The sequence below is a fragment of the Sturnus vulgaris genome, chromosome 4 (assembly GCF_052056855.1).
Source record: "Sturnus vulgaris isolate bStuVul1 chromosome 4, bStuVul1.hap1, whole genome shotgun sequence".
Classification (NCBI taxonomy): Eukaryota; Metazoa; Chordata; class Aves; order Passeriformes; family Sturnidae; genus Sturnus; species Sturnus vulgaris.
The window spans coordinates 31937094-31964161 of record NC_142246.1 but is presented as its reverse complement, the minus strand read 5'-3'; the positions used below and the strand labels follow the sequence as shown (position 1 = coordinate 31964161).

Below are 27068 nucleotides of genomic sequence, written 5' to 3'. Positions count from 1 at the left end.
ATGCAGGTGCACAAGGCCACCCTGGTGACCAGCTTGAGGAACAAAGGTGCCAAGTCCACAGAGACCCCAGCTGAAGCCCTCTCCACTTGCCTCACCCCACGGAGGAGGAGGGCATATTTAGCCCACAAAGTAGAAAAGGAAACCTAAAAAGCTCCTCAGCTCTATTGTCCTGCTGTCCCATGGCTCCTGTGCCTGGCAGGCTGGAAGCTCCCTGGCATCATGGGCTGTGTCCCATCTAGTCTAGATGACACTAGTGTCCCATCTTCTCCTCCCCACTTTCTTCTTACTTACAAAGGAAGTCATTCTATCTTCTAACCACAGTGCTTTATTCGTAAGTAGTTGCCAGAGACCCTGGAGATTTATTAATTCATGATGAAGAAACTCAGGAGTCCTCAGACCTAAGGCAGGCAGTATATTTATTGTTCCTCCTTTAAGGTAGTCCCCTTTGCCTTTATGGCTTCATTGCTATCTATAACCCAATATGGAGAGACAATTATCTCTCGTACTTTGCTGTTAGGTAGCAGACAAATTTCACCAAATCACAGTTTGTACAGGAGAAACCCACTTATTTTTGCAGACAGAAGTAAAAAAGAAATTCCAGAAAACTGAAGCTTTACAGAATGAAAAACAGTTTTGAAAAGCTCTTTCATTGCATTTAAAACATTGGCCTGGAGATGGGTGGACCTTTCTTGATCCAGAAACTAATGAAAGACTATTGCCTTAAAATATTTAGACTGTTGCAGATTTCAGAACTGCTTGTCTTTCTAAAAATTAGTTGCTTGGGATGTTACAGAAGAGGAAGCTGCTTTTTGATGCTGGATTAGATGCAGGTTGTCAGGTCCAATCAGCTGAGACCACCAGGTTCAGTCTCAAGACAAAGAAGAGCAAGTGAGTTGTTTTTTGTTGGGTTTTTTTTAAAGAAAAAGATTAATATAATCTCGAGACAATATGGACATTACTATGTGCATGACTGCTGCCTTGTGCCATGGATATTTCATCTAAATTGGGATCTCTGCAACTCAAGGGGAAGAGAAGGAGAATGGATACCATTCTCCATAAGGGAAATGAGGGAATTGGAATATCAAGGCCTAAAATCCTGAGAGAGTTCACGAAAATAAAGAAGAAAACTCAAGGACAGAGGAATGTGAGAATGTACTTTAGTAGCAGGGGAGTCATAGTTAGGACAAGCAGCTGGAGAAGGAATATCAGTTCAAGACAGAAGAAAAAATCTTTGCGTTATTGGAAGGCTGGAGGATCCTGAACTCCCAAAAGTCAGCTGAGGTGGGGAATTACGTGTGCCTGCCTTCATGGTTTATACAGAATTAAAGTAAATGGCAATTCATACTGGAATGTTCTGACATGTCTGTGGTTGTACTATAGGCATGTGGTGACCCTGAGCCATGCCCAGCAGGGGCCAGGAGACAGTGAAGCCAGGGGTTGGCTCTCCTGGGGGTGCCCTGTTTGTAGGCAGAGTGGGGTTCTGGAAAAAGCCCTGTGGGAAGGGATGGAGAGAGGTCCTGGTAGGGGCCATCTGGCAGTCCTGCCATGCAGACTCCTCCTCTCTGCTGCCCAAGTGCAACGGTCCTCCTTACTCCTGGTCAACTCCTGGTCTGAAGAACAACTTGCCACCCTTCACCACTTGGTAGGAACTAGGCACATCTTGCAAACCTTGTGAGGTATTCTCATCTGCTCAAGCAGTCCCCTAAAACACAAGTCATAATTGCTTGTCTCAGCCTCCCCCTCCTGTTGTGTGCAGGAAGTTTCTGCTTCTGGAAGTTTTGGTCACCCTCAAGGCACCCACATTTGTCTTAGAATAAAATCTTCTCCTTTTTTTACCCCCATTTTCATCATACATGCAATAGCTTGCTGCTCATTCCCTTGCAAAGCCTGCAAAGCACCTCCAAATTTATTTTGTGTCCAAAAAACCATCTCCTCTCTCCAGCAGAAGGTCTGTGATGCATCCCAGATGTTTGCATGTGGCTGCAGCTGCCAGACACAACATATTATAGGAGGAAGATGGATGAGCACCAAGTAATTTCTTCTCCTCTTGCCCCTTCTTGGAGGCAGGGAAGTTTTGCTGTTGGCTGTGTTTGCCATGCTGGTACGTGAAAACTTTGAAACATCACTTGAAGGCTTGTCTATTTCTAGCTGTGATTGTCAGGGGAACTGGAAGGGTGATGCAGAACGGATTCAGATCATTCTATAAGATTCATCTTGTATCTTCTGTTTACCTATTGCCAGTTCTAAATTAGTCCATTACCATCCCTTCAAACAGAGGAAAAGTGCTGGCAGAGATCATCTCCACCCTGTGGCTGCTGTTTGTGTGCTCAAGTACAGCCTCAAGCTGTATTCGTGGCTCTCTCTGGTTGCATCCAAAATTTCTCACACCCTTGCAGGATTTTTGGCAAAAATGTCTGCTTTTTGAGGCCAGGTTTGTTCCTGGCCAGTTGGGGCCCTTGTCCCTGACTGAGACCCTGGATGCTGAGCTTGTTATAAAATAATTTATTCAGTCTTAGGATGCGTTTATCATATGAAAGCTGTTAGGCCAGAGGGGGTCTGTGTGCTGCAATGAATACCTGTGCCCAGGTACAGAGGTACTGTGGAAGGTACTTTCTCACAGTGAAGCTGCCCATCTGCCTTATTATTTAGGATTCTGGCTTGGATGGCACTGTTGGGACTGTCATGACCCACACTGGTGACAAGCAGCAAGTGTTAAAGGGGAACACAGAAAGAGAGCTCCTTTTACGCAGAAAATTTCCTGTGCTTCAACACTATGCTGGAAATAGGGCTAGCAAAATAAGATTTTTTTTTTTCAAGAGAGAAGAGAATACTCAGCTTCACCGAGTCAAGCAAGTGGATGAGCAGCTCTTCACTAGAGAGATTTTTTTCTTTAGAGGCTGAAACTGGTAAAGACCCTGTCCACTCTGCCCTTTTATCAGCAGTCTCAAATGAAACGCTGTTTCACTCAACTTCCTGGAAGGATGCCAAAGCTTAATGTTAACAGGAGTACACCTTTCCTATGGACAAGAGGGAAAAAAACAACAAAAAAAGTAATCTATAGAGGTCTGTGCTGACAGCTTGTTCTGAGAAATTGTCCATATAATTCACAACAGGAAAGAGATTTTTATCAACAAATTACTATAGAAGAACAGACTGATGGGAAGAGCCCCCCAGCCTGTACTTTGGTAGAAGGTAAATTCTGTCCCAGTGATGCCTCACACACACTGGATGTATGGAGAAAGACAGGGTAGGAGTAGATGTGAGGAACAGCACTGAGAAACTGTGATGACAGTCTTGGGGACATCCTTTTCCAAATGGGATGAGGACATCTGGCTTGTACTGATACATAGTTTGTTTGCATGACACTATTTATAATTTTGCTCACACTTCCTAAATGGAAAATTACAAATTCCTTATAATCTGTCATGTATCTGAACTATTTTCTTTATTTTCAATGGGACAAACTACCATTTTCTTGACTGATTCAGAACAGTGAACACTGGAGACAATGAACTGACCAGGAACAATGAAGCACTGTATGTGAAATATGGCTGGATATTACCTTTTGGATTGGAGCTCATTGAAGCTGATTTGGGAAGATCCACCCTTGATCTCATCCTTTTCCTTTTCCATCACAGGGTACCACAGACAATTTCAGACATGCCCAGGCCATCTGCTTCAGATATCCTTGAATGCAGCCATCCCCTGGGCACCAGGGGAAACTGTGTGACACAAAAACCAACAGCTCCTCTGTTTTTTGGGGTCCTTCAGTGAGGGATTCATTTGAAGCCTGTCTGTGGCAGGTCTCCAGGGCAATGGGCATATGTGGCTGTCACCATTTTGCCCCACATGATGAGACTTCACCTGCCATGGAGCAACCCCCTATGGAGAGCAGGTCCTATTTCTATTGCCTCAGCTCCTGCACCATTTATTCCTCCATCCTCCTCCTTTGTATTAATTTCCTGAGCTGCCCTAGCTGTCGCATCTGCACTGTTACCAGCTGGTTTCCCATTTTTAATTGCCCTCAGAGGGCTTCTTCAAGAGCCACACCTGCTTTTGTGGGGGCCTTAATTTGTCACTGTCCAAACTGGAGCAGCAAACATTTAAAATTCAGTCTCTATGAGCTTGTTGTATTTCTTCAAGTGTGTGATTAATTGCTAGGCCTTTACAGGCTGCACTCAACTATTTCTGCATAAAACAGAGTCTGTCTTCTGCTGGAAAGCTCTCCACATTATGGATATTAAATATCTTCTTGTCTGTAGGACCTGGGTTTGTTCATCCCATTTGTTCTTGACAGAAGAAGTTGTATGAAACACAAAGAAAACTCGGCGCCCTCACAAGTCTATTCTGCTTAGAGGGGGAAGACCAGTTACTTTGCTTTGTCAGAAGTGTTCTTGCAAGGAACCACTTGAGATTAAGGCAGGAGGGGATGTTTCAGGATGCTTCACACAGCCCCTGCAGCAGTGTAAGCAAGCAGTTTGTATAATCCAGCTCATAAACTGCTTTAATTCCCCCTTAAAAAATATTCAACTTTTTTTTTAATCTTAGTCTGTATACCCACAATTATTTCCTTGTTATAGCTGTGCTTGGAAGATTCCTTCATGGATTGGCAAGGGCTGCTTTCCCTCTCTCTTACAGAATGTACTCAGCTGGGATGTGGTCAGCAAGGTTACCCCTCTCTCAGCCCTCGCATTCTCATGGACAATGGATGAGCTGTAAGATGAAAACCACACTGCTGCCTACTCTGGCACACAAGGGAGCAAAGTCTTGCACCCTAAAGCACCACCAGTATCGAGTACATGGAAAAGCTATCAAGGGAGAGGGCAATTTACAGATGGATGGATGGATGGATGGATGGATACATTGGGAGGCAAATAAACCCTTCCAAAAAATTAATTTTTAATTTGTCAGAGCCTCCTTCTGCCCAGGGATCATGTAGAGGGTGTGAGGCACCTCTCAGAAACCAGAAGCACACTCCTGCTGAGTCACTTGGTATGGCCATGTCCTTGCAGGGGTAACACTAACCTGAATAGGGGTACAGGGAATGCTGGTGCACTGGCTGTTTTAGTGATGTAGGATGAACAGCATGTGGAATCACTGAAGAAAGGTTAAAACTGCCTCTAATGGACACATAGCCCAGTTATATAAATTTATGTGGCCAGGAGCCTTTGCATGGATGCAGCCCAGTGAGAGCAGCAGGCTGAGTGAGCCTTCAGTAGGGGTTGTGGATGATTCCTCCAAGCCTGACCTGTGTTCCAAAGCCTTTGCAACAGCTGATGCCACCTCAGCCTCTCTTTTTCTATCTGGCAAGGAAGCAATGACAGTGTCTCCAGCCAATTTTGAGGCTTAATTAATATTCACCAAACAATGTATCTAAGTGATGAGTAATGTTTTAGTGTATTATTAATGTCTTGGGAAAAACAGAAGGCTGCTCAAGAGCTGTCAATGCCCACTCTGGCAGCCACAGAAAATTGGTTGGTCATGTGTTCCCAGCAGAGAATGCTGATATTTTGGGGCTGGCTGCCTGCAACCCCTTGGTGAGGGACAGAGGAACATCTTCTATGCATGCACTGGTGCCCCTTGCTCCTGAAGACTGATACAATCCTGATACTAAAATCCTTCATTTGCTGCGACCAAGGGAGGATCAAAATCAGCTCCCTGGAGCTCAGCTAAGCCCTGATCTGTGCTGGTGTGGGAAGCGGGCACTGAATTTCCCCCACCTCAGCCCACTCTCCGTATCCCTCCTCACCATTTCTTACTTGTGACTGTTGTGGTCGGAGTTTCCCTGCGCTGACAAAAGCTCAGAGTTCCCGTGTGACGCTGCTGGGAGCTCTGACCCAAAGGTTCTGCGTTCAATCTCGAGCCAAGCTGCAAGGGGACACGAGTAGCAGGGCAGCAGGTGTGTCACTCCCCCCGCTCTCCTCCCCTTCCTGCTTTTATCTATTTTGTTTCCCATCAGTGGGATCAGGCGATAATGACAACAGAGGCAGCTTGAGATGCAGCCTGAGAGTGGGGAGTACATCCAGCTGGTTCCTCTCATGGATCATTTAGGGCCGCGTACACACGAAGGTCTTGCTCTGCCCACTCATCCTCCTGTGGAAACAGGAGCAGGTGGGAAGTTTGCTCAGGGTGCTACATGGAGGCAGCAGGTTTGAGGCGAGGAGGACTCGGCCCAAGCGCAGAGGGTACCGAGAGAGTTAAAAGGGAGAAAGAGGCCAAATCGCGGTGAGTGACACGGAAGGAAGGAGCAGTCCCAATCCTTCCCCTCGCTGAGGGCCAGGATCGCTTGTGTTGTCCCAAACGCGCAGTGTGCGGGCAGGCCGGCAGGGGGCGCAGCCGGGCCGGGCTCCGCGCTCCTGAGGGGCCGCGGCCTGGGCGCCTCCGCCGGGCGGGCCCGGGCGCGGAGAGCGGAGAACGGGGAGACCGGCAGCGTGAGGGGGAAGCTGGGTCACCTTCTGGGCTGCTCAGCAGCAGAGAGACGTGGAGCTCCTGGAGCGGGCCCAGCGGAGGGCAGCAGACATGCAGCAGCCTCGGTGCGGTGATGTGGCTGCACGCGGCATTAGGGACAGGCTGCCTGGCAGCTCAGGGTGATTTCCTGATGAAACTGGCCTGGCAGAGCAGGACTGGTGTAATTGATACAGATTTGGCATAACGTCACACTAGTTTTTAAGTCCATAGCAATTTCCATGTATTTGAAATATCAGAATAATCCATACAGTCCTTATAATCCATGCAATCCATCTCTATGAAGCTTGAGAATTACTGTGTCCAGCCAGCTGTAATTCTGAAATGTTCTTATTTTTTAACCTTACGTTAACTTAGCTGTGTTTCGAAACTTAACACAAAAAAATGTTTTTCTGTGTATGTGGAAGTTGTGTTTTAAAACAGCTGTTAAAGACTTCTTATGCTAAAATGCAGGGTTTCAAACCTTCCTCTTCATTAGGCCCTGTTTTCTTAAAAAATTCCTGTTGGATTTGCTGTGACCTGCCCTTTACTACAGTCCTACAGGGAAAAGAAGGTGAGGAAATGTTACATGGAGCTTTTCCAATGCCTTTCACTTCCCAGTGGCCAGAGTTCGTGTGGTCTGCACCTCCCCCTGAGGTGTATGGGTTAACATCTGACAGACACCACAGCACCAAGCCTGACAAGAGTTCGAGGAGTCTTTGGACCATACTCATGGGCACACGGTGTGACTCTTGGGGATGGTCCTGTCCAGGGCCAGGAGTTGGACTTGATGGTCCTTGTGGGTTCCTTCCAACTCAGAATACTCTCTGGTTTTGTGATATACTGTGATGTATTAGTTAGGAGACAAGGAAGATGACCGGCACCGCAAAACCTTCTCATTCACTCCTTATTTGTGAAGGCTCTGTACTCGTGAAGGATGCAGGCCGGTGTCTGGGCCAATGAGAAAATGTCTCCACGAGGCTGCAGTCTGTGCAGGCAATGCAGGTTGCATCTGGAGGGATGCTGGAAGGCTCATCTGCTGAGCCTTAGCCAGCCATGCCATTTTTATAGCCAACTAAGGTCGTTGGTAAAAAGGGATCAGCTTATTTTGCTGCAAAATTGCCATTTTTGGCACTGGTATGGGGAGCTGACTGAGACTTATTCTTGTGCAGGCAGTGCCTCAGCACCTTCCTTTTCAGAGGATCCATGTTCATGGAATATGAGGGGAGCATCTCTGGCAGACCTTGGCAGTGCTAATGGTTCAGAGGGAATCTTGCTGTGAATTAAAGGATTCCCTGGCATACCTGCACTGGTCCTCCTCCATCATCCACCTCCTGCTCTGTGCTCAGTTAATATAAGAAAAAGGAGATTAATTCTACTCAGTAGGTTTGTAGACTTATTTATATTAAATTAGTCTCTTCCATGGACATTGTTGGTTTGTGGAGCTTAGAGTGGAGTAGGGCCCCCTTGTCCTCGAGGCCTGTAGCATTGGTTTTCGAGGTCTTGTTGACATTTACACCATCTCCCACTGGGAAAGGGGGACTCTGGAGAGCCTGAGCCTAGTGCACCCTCATACCAGTGACAATGCTGTTAATTTCTGTGCAAGCAGCTGATGTGATGGTGACACAGTGGGCTTAGAGAAGTAGGTCTGGAGAGAGCATCCAGGGCTCACTTTTCTTCTTAGAAGTGCAAAATGTTTTGTCATGTCCATTGCCTAGTGGGAATGACATGTTCCTGAATGGATGTTCAAAAGGTTAAACAATAAAATACATCTGGAAAAAAGGACTGCACATACAAGCTACATCATCTCGTGTGATTCATTTAATGTCCTTCATTTACATGCTGACAACTTTGCCATTTCTAAACAATGTTATCATTCGTTTTTCTGATAATTAATCAGCACAAGCTTCAAACACTGTTTATCACACTTTGATGCAGCAATTAGACAAGAAAGGCAAAGTGTTGAAGGGAATGTTTTGGGCTGTTTTTTTCTTCAAAAATCTTACAATATTTACAAAGAAGTGCTTTTTCTAACACCATTTTTAGAATTATTCAGTCATTCACAAGCAGTCATTGTATAAAAACATCATTCAGAAACAGGTTTTAAAATACACCCACCTCCATTGCATAGTATACAGAAAAATAGACGAGAGTTAAGACACTTGATTTTTGAATGAGAACGTGAACTGATTCAGAGGTATGACATTTCTGAGGAAGAAAGATGCACTTTTCAAAAAATAATGAGCTGTAGTTCTCCTGAAGCTAGTGCGCTTCTTGAGGGTCTGCCATCAAATTTTCCTTTTACAGACCAAGTATCTTTTACCATACACACAATGCTTGCATTAAGGTCAAACAAATCATACTGCAATTGGATTTACCCTTCAGTATTTGCACATGAACACTGACAAAAATTAGTTACACAAAGTACTCACAAGGATCAGTGTTGATTTCATGTGTCATGGCCTATCCGTGAAACAACTCAAGGGACCCAATTTGTTAATTTCAATTTCTGTTTGTATGACTGAGGAGCCGGATATACCCTTCTACCTTTAGAAACATGTCTTCTGTAAAAAGACCTTGGCTTCTGCTTGCTGGTAAGACTTAAAATGGCATGTTGTGGAGGGGTTAGCAGGCACTGATGGTGTCTATCGTGATAATTTGCAGACAAAATTTGGTAATTTGGTTATCTTGTATGCTGATTTTTTTCTTTTTTCTTTTTCTTTTTTTTTATTTAAAAATGTGCTCCACTGATTTCATTGAGCCTGGTCCATTAAAGAGCAACAGGGAACTCTGAACAATAGGTGCTTGTTTTACAGCTACTGCAAATGCTTCGAAAGCACTAAATTGCCTTTTATACTCAACAGTCTAATAACAAAGCCTGATTTTTTCCATTTTTCTCCCAATTGATTTGATGGTTCACTTGAGCTTTAAAAACACATTACATAAATCTTTACAGCTATTACAGAAGTCTTTTGTCAAGTTTAATTTGGTGTTTGTTTTTTTCCCCCCACAGTGTAATCACTCACCCTTAAATGCACTGTACCACACATATCCAGATCGTGCTTGTCTCTGGATCCAGGAGAGTAGTAAGTCCTGGAGATTTGTTTTATGTGGGGAGGAACCTCAATCCTTCCAAAGGCAGTTTGTTGCTGAAAGCTCCTTGTTCAGAGGTATATCAGATAAAGAGCTGTGCACTCCCGAAGGCACCTCTGGCAACAGCCCTATCCTCTCCTGCTGTTTAATTTAACTTTGCTGTTACAACTTTGCTTGTGCTTGGTAGCCCATGGTGGAAATAATCACCAGGACTGGCTGGGAGGGTGGGAGATCTATCAGTGTAGACCTCTCTCCCTGCTTCAGAATAAAGGGAAATGTGCTGATCACGACGCAGAGGTAGCAGAAGCTGGTAGAAGAGCAGTAAGTGTTGAAAAACCTTCAGAAATGCAGTTGGATACAAAACATCATAACGTGATCAGATGATATTATCTTCACCAGGAAAAGCAGAGAGGCTATTAAATGCCAGACTTCCTCATCCTATATCCTCCTGACCCTTGTGTGTCCAGGTGTCTATTCCAGATGTCTGTTTTCCCACTGGCTTTGAAGTGGAGGCTTTCTGTCACTTTACTCTTTCCCAGCCCTCCCCTCTACTGAGGTCCGTGAGGAAAGCCTGGCCCAAAATGGGCAGGGCAGCCAGTACACATGTTGGTGAAAATAAAGAAGGAAAGACTGAGAGAAGTAGGATACTCTCACTGCTCTCCTGCTGACCCACCTCTCTCGGTGTTATGGTCCTTCAGCAAAGCTCTTGGTTCTTTGAAAACTGTGTCTGTATTGACAGGGCTTGGTTGACCCTGTAAGAAGAAGATGGGGCTCTGCTGCTGGTGGAGCTGGAGCTGAAGGAGCAAACCAGGAAGAACCCAGCTAAATGCAAAGAGGTTGGTCTCCACTCCTGAACTTCTCAGTATGGAGAACCATGAGGGCGAGCTTCTCAGTGAAAGATGCTGGGGTGAGATGGGTTTGTTGCTCAGAGATCCCCGTGTGCACCCACCAGAAAACTTTTGTGGCTAGCCAGCCAGGATTCTGCTCTTAATGCCAGTGCTGTAAATCTAGGTGAGTGACACCATTGTCCCTGGATGGGTTTGGAGCAGCACAAAACCTGGCTTCATATTAAAACCATTGTAAATGCAGGATGGGTCAGATTCATGCCTGGTGGAGCACAATGGAGGAGTGGGGGACAGCACTCTATTAATGAAGCTATTATTCAAATGAAGAACTTTAAAAAAAATGAACAGAGAAGGATGGAGTTGCTGGTGACACTGCCTGACATTGTTCAGGGATCACAGTACGGAGATCTGCCTGGTGAACAGGGAGAGCAGAGCTAGTGCCAGGACACAGCTGCTGCACGGGGGGAGCAGTGCCAAGGGGGCTGTGTTTCGGAGCATGCACTCCACCCTGGACCAGGAGCCATTGTTGGGCAGTGGCTGTACTCCTGCCAGGCTGCACATGATGTTGTAAACATCCACGGATCTGATGGGAGGTGCTCGGTAGTTGGATCGGAAATCTGCAGGCAAAAGAGAGGAGTTGGCATCATGCATCTTGGGGCTCAGTCCCTGGAATGTGGGGTGCTGGGGCAAGGGCTCCTTTGCCTTTCTTGGGACTTACCCCCCAAGCTGGGATGTGGCATGCTATACAATTTACAACATAGCTCAGCAGAAACATTTTAAACAATTTTACTAATTATTTTTATTTCTAGACCAATTTTATTCTAAAAACTTTAAAAAGCCCTGAATTTTTAAGTACAGGAGCTACTTTACTGTATGTGCTTGATAGACATAATAGCCTGACATAATTGTATTGCACAGTACAATTGATCTGCTTTCACTCCTCTCTGCAGTTGCAGCCTGGTGCTCTTTTAAAGGGCCTGATGAAGTGGAAACCAGGAGTTTTGTGTCTGCATCAGACAGGTGGGTAGGTATGCTGCAACCTTCTCAAAGAAAGTGCCCTGCTGTAGCGAATCTGAATCCCCTGAAAACAAAAGCAGGATTCATGTGTTTCAAATAGAATTGAAAGTTTAGGCCAAAATTTAGGAAAACAGGGTGAAGAGATAGTAAGTGCACTGGGACAACAGAGAGAGGCTAACCAAGTTCCTTCACATCTCTCTGCCCTGCTTCTTCAGCTATAAAATAGATGTAGTGCAACAAATCCTCCATAGTGAGGAAATCCTGCCATCTATTTGTAATTTTTGGGTGTCGCAGAGTGCTGCATCGGGGTCCTGATGTGGCGGGGGCTGCAGGGATGCAGGAGTGAGGACCATGGGGCTGCAGGGAAAATGGAACACCGGGGATGGTGGCACTGTACCTGGTCCATATGCGAGGAAGAAGCCTCTCATGTCCATGAGCTCATTGTCATAGCCATGCCAGCCATTCTGCCAGGCCTCTTTCCTCCCCGTCCCATTTTCCCAGTAGGGCAGCTTGTCCCTGCTCTGAATGAAAACAGCAGAGTGTGGTTAGTGCGTGCCTGCTGGGCTGTGCTAGGGGACTGTGGGGTGCCATGTTGTGTCTCCATGTGCTGTACCACCCCATCGGGCCCCCACACTGTGCTGTGACCTGCACCAGAGCTCATCCCCAGCAGGGGTGACCCCTGGCTTTGCTGTTTCAGGGAGTAGCCACCTCCCAGCTGGGAGGGGAGGACAACCATTGTAGATTTCTGCCACAAGCACAAAGTACCACAGTCCTATGTGACACGTGTAAGCAAGGTGCTGTAAGCACTGCTCTCCCACCCAGTGCCATGCACTTCCGTGGATTTGCTGGGGTGTTTTTCTGCCCCACATGCCATTGACACCTTAGAAAAATAAGTAATTTTTTGCTCCATTTTACTACTAAGCCTAACAACAAAAATATCACCCCTACTAGATATTTTCTAATTATTATTTCTTCTCCCTACTTGTGTTTGTATTAAAGCAATGAGGTTTGTTCCAGGGAACACTGGCTCTGACCTGAGACAGTCCCACTCTTGGTGGCCTAGACTGTTTTATTTCCTTGCTCAGTGGATCTATGCTTTATTAATATGCCATTATAAATCTTGTTTTTCCTAGCCCATATTGCACTTAAGATGTACTTTTAAGTTCCTTCCTTGCTTGCTCCTGCTTTGTATTAACAGCTCTTACCTACAACAGTGCCATATCTGTTAGAGCAGCAGACTCTAGGGGCTGATCAAAATGCTGGACCAACCTGTCCATGAGTTTCTCCTGTCCCACGCTCCTTAGAGATAGCAGCAGACAGATGTGGCACTCCACATTACCTCAAAGCAGGAATTTCACTTAAACAAAGAACATCAACTGACATCAGACCCATGACATTAATTCCTCTGATAATTACAGAGAAGGAGCTGCACAGTCTTCTAGAGCATCCAGGTCTGGCCTTCACACTCAGACACAGAAGGACAGAAGATGCCCCAAAAGGGTTTCCCACATTCCCACTTTGAGTGACTGGTACTGCAACTCCTGCAGATGGTGAAGCAGATTAACTGAGGAACCCTTTCCTTTTATAAACATTTATTTTGTCTAATTTTTGTCTTCTTCCTTAAGAAAGAAAATTGACTGTGCACTGAGGACAGCAGTAGTGATGACTGGGGGGTGTAGCTCTTCCAACTATTTTCCAGGGGAACACCCTATTTCTTCATACGTAATACTCAGCAGATGTGTTAGATAATTCCAGAATACTACAGAATGGATCAGGTTGGAAGAGATCACAGTAGATCATCTGGTCCAACCTTCCTGCTCAAGCAGGGTTGTCCTAGATCACATTGCACAGGATTGCATCCAGACAGCTCTTGAACATCTCCAGTGAGAGTGACTCCACAGCTTCTCTGGGTAATCTGTTCCAGATTAAATGAAACTATTTTAGCTATCAAATTACTTTTCCTATCCCCATCTATTTTCCTGCTCAGAGCAAGCCAAGGAGAAAACAGACTCCTTCTCCTCTTCCTACCATAGCACCTCTTTATGCTCTAGCTTCCTGTGATTCCTGGGGATTAAGTGTGCTGCTTGCCATCAGGCAACCTGCACAGCATTTGCCAGCATCAGCTTCAGACAAGTGAAGTCACATTAAATTTGCAGTGGTTCTTTGGCAGCATCATGACCTAGCCGATGTTCTGGACAAGTTGCTTCCCCAGAAATATCAGATGCAGGAGGAGGTAGTGTGCTTTTCATAACCCACCCAGACATGAGGAGACACCTACTCGCAACAGAATGTGCCATCAAAGGCACAGTCATTTCCCTAATTTTTGGTGCAAGTTGAATCAGAAAACACACTGCTAACTTTCATAACTGCAGATGAAGTGAGAGCTCATGAAATGGAGTCACTAACAGCAGGTAGCTTGAGGGACAGGTCTGTGCAACCATCTCCACTGCCTTTCTGGAGCATCAGGCTCTGCCTTACAGCAAACCCCACAAACTCCTGGGGCTTCTTTGGGGCCAGGACACTGGCAGCACACTAATGTGCCTGCCTGACAATCCAAATGGGATGGACAACTTGTCCGAGACATAATTTTGTCAGATTCAGACTAAGCCTGGGCTAGCAATCCTTGTCAAAGATGAAACAGGCGTATCTGAGACTGTGGACAGTGGACTTTTCTCTGTGTGTGCGTGTTTAGAAAATGTGCTGCAATTGATCTCTAAATGTTAGGAAAGTACACTGGGATGGGTACAAAGTGAGCATGCAGCCCTGAGGGCTAACACCACTGTTGCACACAGGAGAGCAGGTGGGGGATCTTAGGCCCAAAGTATGGGGACCACTCATTCGTGTGAAGGGAACAAGGTGATATAAGCAGATCAGCTTTGATACAGCATGAAATCCCTCCTCACCCTGTTGTAACCAAAATGCAGATGGGCTTTTGTTCCTATGCTCTGTGATGAGGAAAATAACTTTCCAGATACACTCCCTTTGTCTCTTTCAAAAACCACCACCACCAACAAAATCCCCTTTTTCAAACAGCTCTTAGCTATCCACTAGCCAACAGAGAGTTAAAAACCCTGGGAGCATGACAGGGAAGAGCTGCACATTCTCTCATCAGTGGTTTGGGCAAGAAGTATAATAGAAGGCTCAATAATTTCTTTAAAAATATGACAGGAAACTTTCATTTTCATATCCTATTCACAGATAATGAAAGTGTACTGAAGAGAAAGAAAATCTGACAGCATTAATGAGAGGACATTCTTGAAAATCAGAAACAATGGGAAGGAATGGGCAGAGAGACAGAAATAATTATCATAGTAGCAGTGTTTGCTGCACTGTTATTAAGGTCTGTCAGAGTTTCAATGATTAAAAAGTCTTTTTTTATTTTCTACAGAAAATGTAAAAATGTTCTGTTTTGAACTTTTGTATGAAAGAGTTTAGTTGTAATTTTAAAAAATAATTTTGGAAAAAATGTTTCAGATTCCTACTTTACCTGTCAAAATCTTAACTCTGGCTTTTTATACTTTTTTTTTTTAATCAGAAATGTGGTAGTCACCCAGCTGTATTCCAAAGCCATCAGGTTTTTTTAGAGGTGCATTTTTATTCACTGGTAGAAACTATTATGCTAAATACAGGTTGGCTAGTGAGAAATGTGGTAGTGTGGACAGTCCTGAGCAAAGCTTGGTGAGCATTAGCTCTGAAGGCTAATGAAAGAAGATGCTCAGCTGAGTTACAATAACCTGCAAGGCAACAACGTGCACTGACTATGCTGGGACATGAAAGAAACCCAGGACTCCTTGGATCTGTTGCCAATTTACTGACTTCATGTATGGCCTTGGGCAAATCTCTTAATGCCACTGCTCAGTTCACTTCAGAAGATACACAGTTGTCTCGCCCTCTGAGCTGTGCTGAGCTGAGCTACAATTAGTATCTGTAATGTGGAGGTGCCTGGTAATGACACAAGCATAAAGTAACAACAATTTATAGTAAGAAAATAAGTTAGTATGAAAGATCTCTTCATGTCTGGGTTCTCTGCTTAACAAGTCCCTAGTTTTCAGTGTGTGCACTGGGCATCTCTGAGGAGCAAATCTCCAGTCTAACTTTTTTTGAGACTGGTGAGCTTGGGAGAAATGGGGCATTTTCAGGACAATCTGGTGGGATGAAAGCCAGGCAGAAGGAAAAGTTGCCACAAAATACTGCTGAATGGAGGGATAATAAAGACTTGAAATGGAAACACTCTTTTTGTGCCTGAAATGAAGGTAGATGGCAGGGGAAAGAAGAGGAAGGCAACAAAATTGGAAGGTGAAATACAACTATTGCTTTATGACAACAGAGAAGAAAGAGGCATCTTGACTCTTTAACTGTCTTCCTTTAGGATAGCTGCAATACCTTTAAGTCATTTTAAGCACACAGCAGAATTTTACATTAGTTTTTAGTCAGCCCATTGACACTAGCTCAATGATCAGCAATATACTGCACCTTTTCACATTCCTGTCTAAGTATTTATATTTAATAAAGTATTTTATCTATACTTTACCTCTACAATGAACCATCCTTCTTCAGCCACGAGAGTCAGTGGAGACACAAATTTTCCTTTTTTGTAGAAAAACCTGTTTGGAATATCCTGTATGTTATAAACATCCATGTGTTCCACAGCTTTCAATTTTTCATATATCTGCAAAACAAATGAATTTTAGGACACCATATGGCTGTAAAGATCATAAATACACTCATGGGTACATGGGAACACCTGAATTTGCAAAATGGTTAATCCCCTGTAATGGCTAATCATCAGCACATTCATACCAGGACTTTGCCTGTCCAAAGATCATTGCTGGATAAAACCTCCTTGTGTGGTTTAGGAGATTCCGAAAACTCGGATCATAAACACATAGGAATGCATGAATTAATGTATTATGTGTATTTATAATACACACATTCACAAATTTATACATGTGTGTGTACCAGCCTACAGAAGCAGACCAGGAGAAATGTTCCTTCACCTTCACAAGAGGCAGTGAGTGAAGTGGTGAGATATTCAAAGGTACCATGTGGACTGTGTACAGATGTGGAAAAGCGATATAATCTTTAGTGTCTGCCACTCATTCCCTCCTTGTGCTCTTGGGTGGAGAATGAATGCCACCTTACCGGTGTTTCTTGCACTTACCCAGTCAATCACTATCAAGGGATTGATAGTGCTCAGTTATCTGCTTTGTTAGTTATCTGATGTGAGATTAATTAGCCAAAGCATGCAGCTTTGAATCTGCACAATGCCATGCAAGTGGTTTATTAATATTAATTATACTGTCTGGAATATAGTCACACAAACGTCATTACACCCCAAATTATTCAAAAAATAGATTTTAAATGCCTGAAAAAGATGTTCATATGCCAAAGAGAAGGCAGCTATTAGGGTCCCCAGACTCTATATTGTCCTTTAACAAGTTAAATTTAAATAATCTTAAATAATAAATAAATAGCTCAGTTCTTCAAAGAATGAAAGGCTCTTCACTAGCCTTTCAGCTAAGTCACTCTTGTGTGTATATGTGTGCCAGATATGTGCAGTGACCATAAGGACAGGGTGTGATGGCACAATTCCTCCCACCATGACTGGGCCTAGAGAGCGGTCAGCAATACTTCTGGTGCTTTGAAATGGGGTAATTCTTAAAGATGATAACCACTCTGTTAAAATACACTCCAACTCACAAACACAGATCTTTAAAATTCATTACAAACAGAGAATCTAGCTATTGGGAAACTGAAAGTCAACTTTATTTTGCGTAAAAAGCAGCCTTCCAGTAAGAAATTCTAAAAAAAAAAATGAAGGAAGGAAACAAAACCATAGTATAAAGCATTGTACTTTATTCTCCTTAGGAATATTAGGCTATTTAATGAGAGAGAAGCCTGTGCTGAAGAGCTTTGTTGCATGAAACCCCATGATTATGTAAAGTTGCAACTTGCCCTTGTTTGAAGGTCTGGCCTACAAAACCAGGGAGCTCTGGGTTAAGCATATCAATGCTGTGATCCCCTGTGATGCACTTGCAAGTGAATTGCTCATGCATGCCTCTAAGACAACTTTCAGTTCTGGCACTAATTTGAAATGTTCACAATATCACGGACACACAATTCCTGAAGAGACCGTTTTTGGGTGCAAAGATCAACAAATATTCTCTTTAAAAAAATTGCACAGGCTACAATGTACTGTAACTGAATAAAATATAATGTAGAAACCAAATCTATTTGCCTGGGGAATGGCTTGCCCATTTTGTACCTCCACTCATCTGTATTCTGAGGACAGCAGTAATGACGTCTCATGCATTGGTTTTTGGTTAGACTATAATGTACTAGTATCTTAGAGAAACTATTTTGATTCTTTTGAAGTGATTTTCAAATATTTTCTCTGTTGTTTTGATTTATCCCTCAAAACCCTGAAGTTCTAGCATTGAGCTTTTATGGTTGACTCCATTCAACATGTTTCATCAAAAATTCCTCCAAGGAAAATATTGTAAACAAAATATTTTTTGCAATTCTGGTCTAATGGAGTTGGTTCCTCAGTGGGAGTTTATTGGAATATGAATGCCTGAACCTGATCCAGATAATTTGAAAATCCTTGCTAGAGTGTCAATAAATTGACTAATACATGTAAAATCCTTAAAGTGCATTTTGAGATAAAATTTTTTAGCTATTTATCAGAAGCCAATAGGGGTAGAGTTTCAAAGCACATGCCCTTGCCATATAACAGTGAAAGTTCATGCTTTTTAATTTGCCTGATGTGACTTTCCTTCGGAAACCAGCATTACAAGGGTGTCACAGAATCCAAGTCTGACTCCTGATAAGAGCTGATGTTTGCACACATCTCTGAGAGCAGTATTTGGATGTTAAGAGAAAGCAGAACACACAATTGGCATAAAAACTGAGAAAACACAATACTGAGAGGTACAACTAGGCTGTACTCACCTCTGCATGCTTCTCTGGAGCTGGCCAGAGGCTCACAACAGGACCTCGGTCCTTCATTTGTATGGTATCACTCATATTGATATAGTTTTTCAGCTCAATCAGTTTATCTGCCCAAGAGATGTCTGTCATCCCATGATCAGAAAAGAGAATGACATTGATATCATTCTGAAGGCCTTTCCTCTGTGAAGAAAGTGCATGACAACTTTTAGGGCCATGTAAGAGCTTTGCACTGTCTGTACCTGTTGGAAAATTTAAATCACCTTTTGACCTCTACTGATTCTGTGGAAATTAACCAGAAGGATCACATCCATGAATGTCCTGCAATGTGCTTTGCCACCATCCATAATGGTGGACATCCACTTTTACTTGCTGCTCTGGAAGAGTCTGAGAGGTTAGCACCAGAGTTTTTCCAAAACAAGTCCACACAGGGATTTTGCCATGATACCACTTGTATCTCTTTTTCCCTTCCAAACATGAGCACTTAGCATTAGAGCTTTTAATATTTAGTGACATTGAAGATACATATTCTTCTCTTCACTGAAACACATAAAAACTCCAACATGCATTTATCACTGTCAGAAATATTCATAGAATTGCCATTTACCCAAAAGATTTTCTCACTGAAAAATCATTTTGATAATGCTTTTTTAAAAGCAAGTTTAAAGTCCAGAGTTCTAAATACATCATAAAATCTGGTATAAAAGTTAATAGTCCGATTCCACAAACCTTAGGAAACACACAGTTTTGATTCCTTCACCTACAATAAAGTTTAGCTGGCAACACAAGTCATAAACAGAGCAACATGTATTTTGGTTTGTGGCTTCCTGGGGCTACTGGTATAAATCCACCAGGAGGGTTATAATGCCATCAATAAAAATAATAATCAGGGTAATGGTGCATTGACTTCCCCACGAACTCAGTAGCCTGTTTCTCAGGAAATAAAAATTTACAGCCACTGCATTCAGTTACAGGTGTTAAATAGGCTCTCAGCAGTGCCACGAAGACCAGTTTTAAAGCCTTTAACAAAGGTACCTGGGAGCTGGGTTTGTGGATGCCACTCACCTTGATGAGTGAGATCATGTTGGTCAAGGCTTTGTCCACTTCCTTCAAAGCGTTCTTGCGCTGCTGGGACGAAGGGCCGTAGTGGTGGCCTTCCACATCAATGCGCTCGTAGTACACCGCGGCCATCTCGGCACTGTTGTTGCTGGGCGTGGGAGAGAGGGCAAGGACTGAAAAGCTGACACACATGGAGACCTCCTGGCTGCTGGCACATTGTCTTCACCAGCATGTAGAGCCACAAAACTCCATTTTCTGCTTCCAGCCTGTGCTGTCCTACCATCTATTGCACTAGTGGGCTCGTTATTCACATCCAGGGTCTCCGGAGTTTGCCTGAGACTCCCATCAGAGACAGCAGGTGGAAACTGCCATGTGCAAGCACAGGCTGGCCTGGCAGTCCTCTACTAACCTCTTTGAATTAGGAAGACAGCTTTCCCTTTAATAACAAAGAAATTCTGCTTTCTGTGCTGAATGCCCCTATTAAAAGGATTATGGGAATTAACAGTCAAATGTGCTTTAATTAATGTTTGGCATTTCTGGCTTTCTTCTGTGTGAGGTCTTCCAAACAACAGAGGTTAATTTAGGATGTGCTCTGCCTTACCAAATACCAGTATGAACTGGGATGAGATTTTAGAAGGGTTTTTTATTCAGGAACATGAGCAAAGGAAACTAAGGTAATCTCCGGATTGTACAAGTTCAGCTGATCACACTTTCCTGTATTGATTGCTCTCAGCCTAATTAGTGGAGATAGTGCACACATTAGTGCTTCATTTAATTTTCATGACCACTTTACTGTTCACTGTAAATCTCCCTGAGAGAAGTTGTGTGGATAAAATCACAGACCTACACTCATGAGGTTCGAGTCTTTTTGTGCTGTACATAATATATGGCAGAGCATGCCATCCATATTACATGCTCTCATCTATATGAAGATCCCTACAAAAACACTTGTTAGTCCAAGACACCTGCATAGTCTGGTGTAATGAGTGGAACAGAAGAGGGAAAATCAGAGGAGAGTGACTGAATGAATGAATTAGGGTCTGTCATTTGCATTTCTCAGATTGTAGAAGGCCTCAGAGGACCAGTCCTGTGAGAAGCTGAAGATGTCTGCTGTGGTGGGAATTTTTTCACTGCTGGTCCTGCAGAAGAGTGTTGTTCCTCACTCTTCAAGATTTTAAAATAATTTAAATGAAGTGGCCTCCCCTCTCCCCAGTTTCATTTTAAGCATTACTTTCCATCTGTATTAGGCATAAATTATTCTCTAAAATTTAACCCTGTAATTTCTCTATTGCATACACAGTCATTGAACCTACTGAAGTAGTTCTGCTTCAGTGCCTGTATTATGAGCTACTTAAACTAATTTTTGTCTTCTCACCTGTAAGTAAATTATCATTTTGGTCAAGATAGAAGATAAGAAAGATTTATTGCATAAAACAAGTGATCTTATTTAGGCTGTGGTGAGATTTCTCAGTGAGGGCTTAGTGCTGCAAAGAAGAATATTTAATTACTTCAATGGGACAAGCTCCAGTAATGCAGCATGCTTAGGAGTTTGCAGGATTTGATACAGCATGTCTGGAGTTTGACTTTGTTTCCATTTTTTCCTGTTTTTCTATGGAAAAAAAAGGGGTTTTCTAAGAAAACCCTTATCATGGCTTGCATGGGAGTATTTTGTCCTTCTAACTGTTAGTCCTGTCTTCTTCCATCACCAGTAACTTTCCAAAGAAATGACTTAGAAAAGATTGCTGAAGAAAGTTGGACTGCATTGATGGCAATACCAAAAAATATTTTATATTCTACCAGCACACTTTACAAGTATGATGCAGACTTCATGACACCTCTCTAGGAAGGTAGGTAGATTACAACAGCCCTTAAGTTATAGTTGTTGAAAAGATGCAAGGGAGGTTTTAGTTTCACTTGCCAAAAACAGATGCTTGACTTTGTTTTGAATATTCTTGGTCCAAATGGTGGTCTTGAAGCACCTGTTTGAAGAGACTGGAGAATATTGCTGAAGGATGATTTCCTTTGGTTGCCAGAAAAGCTCAGTGGCTCCCTGATGAATTAGGTACTTCCCTACCCTGGAGTCCCTGCAAGGTTTGCTAATGGTGGGAGCCCAAGTGGAGTTCTTTAACTACTAATACCTGCCATTAGGGCTACTGAGCAAAGCACTGCAGCAGACAACAGACTGCCCTTGCCACAGGCTGTTTTCACACATATAGCTAAGGACAGTCTCAGCCTAATTGGCTTTTCCAATTACCTGGGGTGTGGAAAGGAAACACACTGCATTTGCCAGTCTTTAAACAGCTTCAAAAGTCAAAAGCACTTGCTAAAGATATAGATGACAAGCCCAAGACTCCTGCTAAATGAATATGCTTACAATAAGAGCATTTCAGAGGCTTTACTTCTTATGGGCTGGCTCAGCAGCATGGAACTTCCTCTTCTAAATCTTAAAGAAATAAACAAAGAGGATGGTTGAAAGAAAGAATAAGGAAAACCTACCAGATTTTTAATCTGTTCATTCTATACCTCCCTTCTTACTTTAAGTCCCTGCAGTATTTACACCCAAACCTGATTATTAATTTTATCTAAGATCATTCCTTTTTCCTCTTTCCTGCCTTGTTGGAGACAGGGCACTTAGCTTAAGAAAAAAACTCAGGAAGGAATTCACCAGGGATGGTGTGTAAAAAGACATCAGCAATAGGACCTCCTGCAGTGCTGGAGTGATCTGTAGGATTTGGGCACTTCAGAAGACTGTAGCTGTTATTTATGGCAAACATCTTGGTGTCAGGAATTTGCACTTTTCTTGAAATCATTAGCTTTCACCTTTTGCAAGTTGTTCCACCAACAGTGTTGTGTCTCTTTCTTTTTCCACTGCAGACAGTAACAGGCAGTTTTGGACTGAATTAGCTAGTGAAGCTCTCCAGCTACCCAAATTAACAGCTTGAAGGGCTGGTACTTTTAATATTTTGTGCCTCATTTTTAACCATGTTCACAATTACAGAGCTGAAAAGCAGCACAGAGAAGCCTTATACACTGTGCTTCATATAAACTAGGCAAGAAGCTTCAAGTATATCTTGACCCATCCCAAAATGATACCAGAAGAAAAGCTTTCTACAGTATATTCTGGGATTCCACGAGAAGTCAGAGCTGATGTCTGCATTACGTCTTCCATTCCCTTTTTTATTCACTGAATTAAAAGCTCTGCAAAAGCTCCAGAAAATCTCCTATGGCACATATGGCTTCCTCATGTCACGTGCAGGTAACTTTCTAAGCTAAATAATTTCAGGATAAAACCTCTCACATGGTCTCAGACACCTTCTGTCTAAGCCCGTGCTGCAAACAGCACCCAGTGTGCAACTGAGAGCAACATCTCCAACAGCTCTCTCATCATTTTGGAGCCTTTACTTCAAGAACAATCAACACTCTGAATACAAAACTTTTCAGATTCAAATTGCTATGGCAGTTTCAAGCACTAAAGTAGAAGGGCTTCCTAGGATAAATTATGGAACCAACAAGGTTTTAAAAGGAGGAGCTTAGTTATAGCCAAAGTTAGGCATTGGTTCTGCATGTGGTGGTGCAATCTTCCCTGATTTTACACCTTTGTGGAATTTCCTCTTGTAAATGTTTGGATGAGAGATGGTGAAACTTGAAAGCTGGGTCTGGAGGATACATTTTTCCTAGGAGTTGTCTGAGAGATATATTCCCATCAGTTGGACTATATGGTTGTTGTAGGTCCCTTACAACTGAACTCTTCTATTCTACTCTAATCTATACTCATATTTGCACAAAATGAATGCGCTTTCCAAAAATATATTGCTTGAGATGTTCTAAAATGAAGAAAAAACCAACGCATCAGTCTCATAAACAAGTGACTGGAGCTGAATTTCAGAATTTCCAACTTGCCTTTCTAAGTACAAGTATTTCAAAGCCTTTTCTTGCAGATCAGTGGACAGACATGCACATGCTCATCCTGAAGCTGTCTGAAACAGCAAATTAGAAGTACTAAGTCAGGATGTCTTCTCCTTGTTGCAACCTACACAGAAACAGAGGAGCACATCTTTCCCTCCACTCTTAATGTAAGGGCCTATTTCTGTTACGGTGTTGTTTCTATGATGGTGCTGTAAAGCAGTGGTGGCCCCCATCTTCCTACTTGGAAGTCCATCCTGAAAATCTCTTATAGTAAATCCAAACACTTGTCCTAGACAGAGGAAACCCCACACTGCAAAAATCTAGTGACCTACCACAGAGACTCAAGGGCATCACTGATGGCGTCTGCGAAGTTTTTGTCTGTTGGGACGCTGAAATACTCGCGGCAGTAACTCGGTCTGACTCCAAGGATTTCGACCTCACAACCTATGAGCAAAAAAATGTGGTAAGCTCTGTTATTTCACCTTGACCACAGACCCCATACCCTGGTGTCCAAGTTCAGGTCTGTAAATATCCTGTGACATTACTTACCTTATGCCTTCCCTGCAGGAAACCATGTGGTTGGCAAGGGAAAAGGGGAAGAGAGGTTGGTTTGACAAGTGCTTGTAGCAAACTGTACATTGGATCCTTTTATTTCCCTCTCTAAAAGGAAGGTCTCTGTGTGACCTTCCCACACAAAATGCTTGATTCCCTCGTGGCAGATCATTTCCACCTAAATCATCAGCTTGTTTATATTTTAACTTCTGTGGCCATATAGCCTCATTTCCAGGCTTCCAACATAATGGATTTAGATATTGTTCTCTGAAAGTTCAGCAAATACTTTCCAGTTAGACACACTGTATCTTACGTTGCAATATCCTCTATAAACCGTATTTTATTATGTGATACTGACTCTCCACTATTATATCTGTTTCCCAGGAGGTCTTATTAAAACACTGTAAACCAATTAACTCTTGGTAACTTGCAGCCTTCCTTGCAAAATAAAGTCTGTTTTGTGGCCTAAAAATTTATGGCAACAAATCCTACAGGAGAACATGGCCCTGAACATAGAAAAACATGTTTTTGTGAGGTTTCTTTGCCCTTTTGCTCTCCAGTTACTATGCTGCTGAATAATATTAATATTTAAAAGAAGCATGCTTCCAGAAACACTGGATTAAGGCAAATTATCATTCCAGAACCCCAGAGTCCTCCCATCATAGTTAGGCATTTTCTGATGTATTCCTGGGGCACAAGGAGGAATCAAAACCAAAAAACTCCCACCTTTTGCAAAATGGCCTCTGTATATAGCAACACAATCTGGTCAAAAAGGCAACTCTAAGCCAAAGCCTGAATCTCTCTATATCTGGGTCCCTCTGGTTCTCCTTTGAGAGGTAAGTGATAGGCATTAAGGACTGTCATAAATTGCCTTGTTGCTTGGGGAGTGAGAAGGAAGTGTAAGTACAGAGAGGGCCCTAGAGCAAGCAGAGCTACTATCAGAGGTGATTGACAGTGGTTTCTTTACTGGGACACTCAATAAAGAGAATTTCTCAGTCTTGCATCTTAGCTCCCATGAGCTCACATCACTGAGGTACAATACTGGGATACAGGGAAAAGTACACCACTTGCAGGCCAAGCTGGCTAGGAGTCTTCTGATGTGATGGTTCAGGAGTACCATGAAAAATTAGTAAAACTTAAATGTTTAAGCTTAGGAATTTTTTTAAATCTTCACTTATTTGCAGAAAGCCAGACAAGTCAGATGGAAATTATCCTTTCCAAAAGTTAAAGGGCCATAGCACACAAGACAGATTCAGTTTCTTTGCCTGTGGTAGCAGCTCCCAGGTCTCCACATGCTTTGTATGTTTCAAGGGACCCCATCTATTATGATTAATTAATTATTTGCAATAATAAACATCAAATGTAGTCAAATTATTTACTTTCCTGTAAAAAAACCACATTTGCTGACTCTTGAACCTATATCTAAATTTATTTCTATTAAAATTGTGGGATGGTGCCTACTTTTCATTCTTCCCCTATTGTCCCAAACATAGGATTTAATCTTCCACTTTCTGCATGAAGATACTTTAGTGTTCATCTCTCCACCGTGATCCTCCATGATCCACCATGACAGTTGTCTGCAGCTTGGATAAACAGCCAGCAGATTACTTGACAAGAACTGACTGTCTAGATCATCCCACAATAAAACTCCTATACATTTGCTCACAGCATCCCCAAGAAATTACACTGTGCAACAGAGAGGGATCCAAGCTGATACTTAACAAAGTCATCAGAAAAATGTATTCCATGAATGGCCCAAAATCATATCCAGGAAGTCCCCTTCCCTGAGGGCACAGAGCTCCAGTATTTTGTAGGATATCCTGGGTGCTACCAGCAGCAAAACAAGGCCTTTCAGCTACCTTAGATGCTGGAGGTGATGCAGTAGTCTTCTGTGGGCTTTGCTAGTATTTCAGGACTGAATTGGAACTTTGGAGCCAATTTCTCCTTTCATACTTGAGTCTGACTCGAGATTGTCTCCAAAATCAGGCAAGAAGTTAAGAATGCATTTGGAAAGTCGTTAGAATTGCCTTGTGTTTTACTTCAGGTGGATGACTGCTCATAGCCAGTGACTAATACGATCATTTTGCCTCTTTTGCTTCAGATACTGACATCAGATTGTAATTTTCTCAAATAACATTCCTCGGAATTACTCATTAGATAATTTTAACTGGGAGCATTAACCTCTTGGGGATCTGGGATATTTTAGCTGCTGAGATATCTTTGCTATTTCTAGGTTGTCAAGTGATGAGCATGACGTAAAAGACTACAGGGTAGCAACAATTAGAAATAATTTTGGCCATGAAATAGTGGTCTTCAAGTGTGCAGTTCATTGACAGTACCATTGGAAATTCATGCTTAGACTTAGACACCAAGAACTTCCTTTTTTTTTTTTTAGCCCCTATGATTAATAGAACTTAAATTAGGGTTTTTAATGTTAAGGCTTGTTACAAGTCCAAAATATTGGCCGTGAAGACCCTTTAAATCTCATTTTGGTAGAAGACAGGACAGATGGTAAATTTTCTCTTTTAGATATTATGGGAAAGAAAAATTAAACAGATTTGGAGCCAGCCAAAGGGAAAGCTAAGCTTTTCTTGGTTAAACTACAAATAGTTAAGCTGTATTTACTAGGATGTAATGCTAGATACTTTTGCATAGTTTTGTATGATGCTAAACCTTTGTTTAAAAACCTGAACTACTGGAGCAGGAATAAGGACTTCTTTCAGAGTGATATATAGGCCCCTCTTTATCTATGTGACATGGAGACCTGAATCTTTGCCAGCTTTATATTATATTTCTAAACATTTATATAACAGTTGGACACTTCATGTCATAACAAAAAATTTTGAAAACTTTCCAGACTAGCTGTATGGTCTGGTAAATATTGTGTTTAAATGTCAAAAGTTGAGTTTAGAGTCTTTTTTCTTCTCCCCTCTGTCTCTCATTTCAGTGTTTGGAGAAGTTGCATTGCACTTCAGCTGAAGTAGTTGCATCGGCTGGTGGAAAATGGAGGAGCTTGAGCATCTGGGATGATGCCACTTACTGGGCTGAGGGTGAGGACCACTCCAAAGCTTTGACAGTGCCAGGATGCTCTTGCACTCCTCTGGGCATTCTTCACCTGCTGGAGCAGCAGTGCTTTGCACAGGCAACCCCAGTGTGAGGCTGCACCTTTCACCCCACACACAGCATGGAGAAAAGAGAAAAGTG

General features: G+C 42.8%; 1 protein-coding gene across 1 annotated transcript in view; it reads right to left on the bottom strand.

The window, feature by feature from the left end:
* Window positions 1-8247: 8247 nt before the first annotated feature.
* ENPP6 (ectonucleotide pyrophosphatase/phosphodiesterase 6) overlaps window positions 8248-27068 on the bottom strand; it is a 32257-nt gene continuing 13436 nt past the window's right edge. Inside the window, exons 3-8 of the mRNA XM_014880488.2 lie at window positions 23645-23756; window positions 19413-19554; window positions 18351-18530; window positions 15931-16068; window positions 11797-11920; window positions 8248-10999 (exon numbers count right to left, since the gene is read on the bottom strand). Coding sequence (XP_014735974.2) covers window positions 10776-10999; window positions 11797-11920; window positions 15931-16068; window positions 18351-18530; window positions 19413-19554; window positions 23645-23756 — 920 coding nt within the window. The 3' untranslated portion in view covers window positions 8248-10775. The remainder of the gene's footprint in view (window positions 11000-11796; window positions 11921-15930; window positions 16069-18350; window positions 18531-19412; window positions 19555-23644; window positions 23757-27068) is intronic.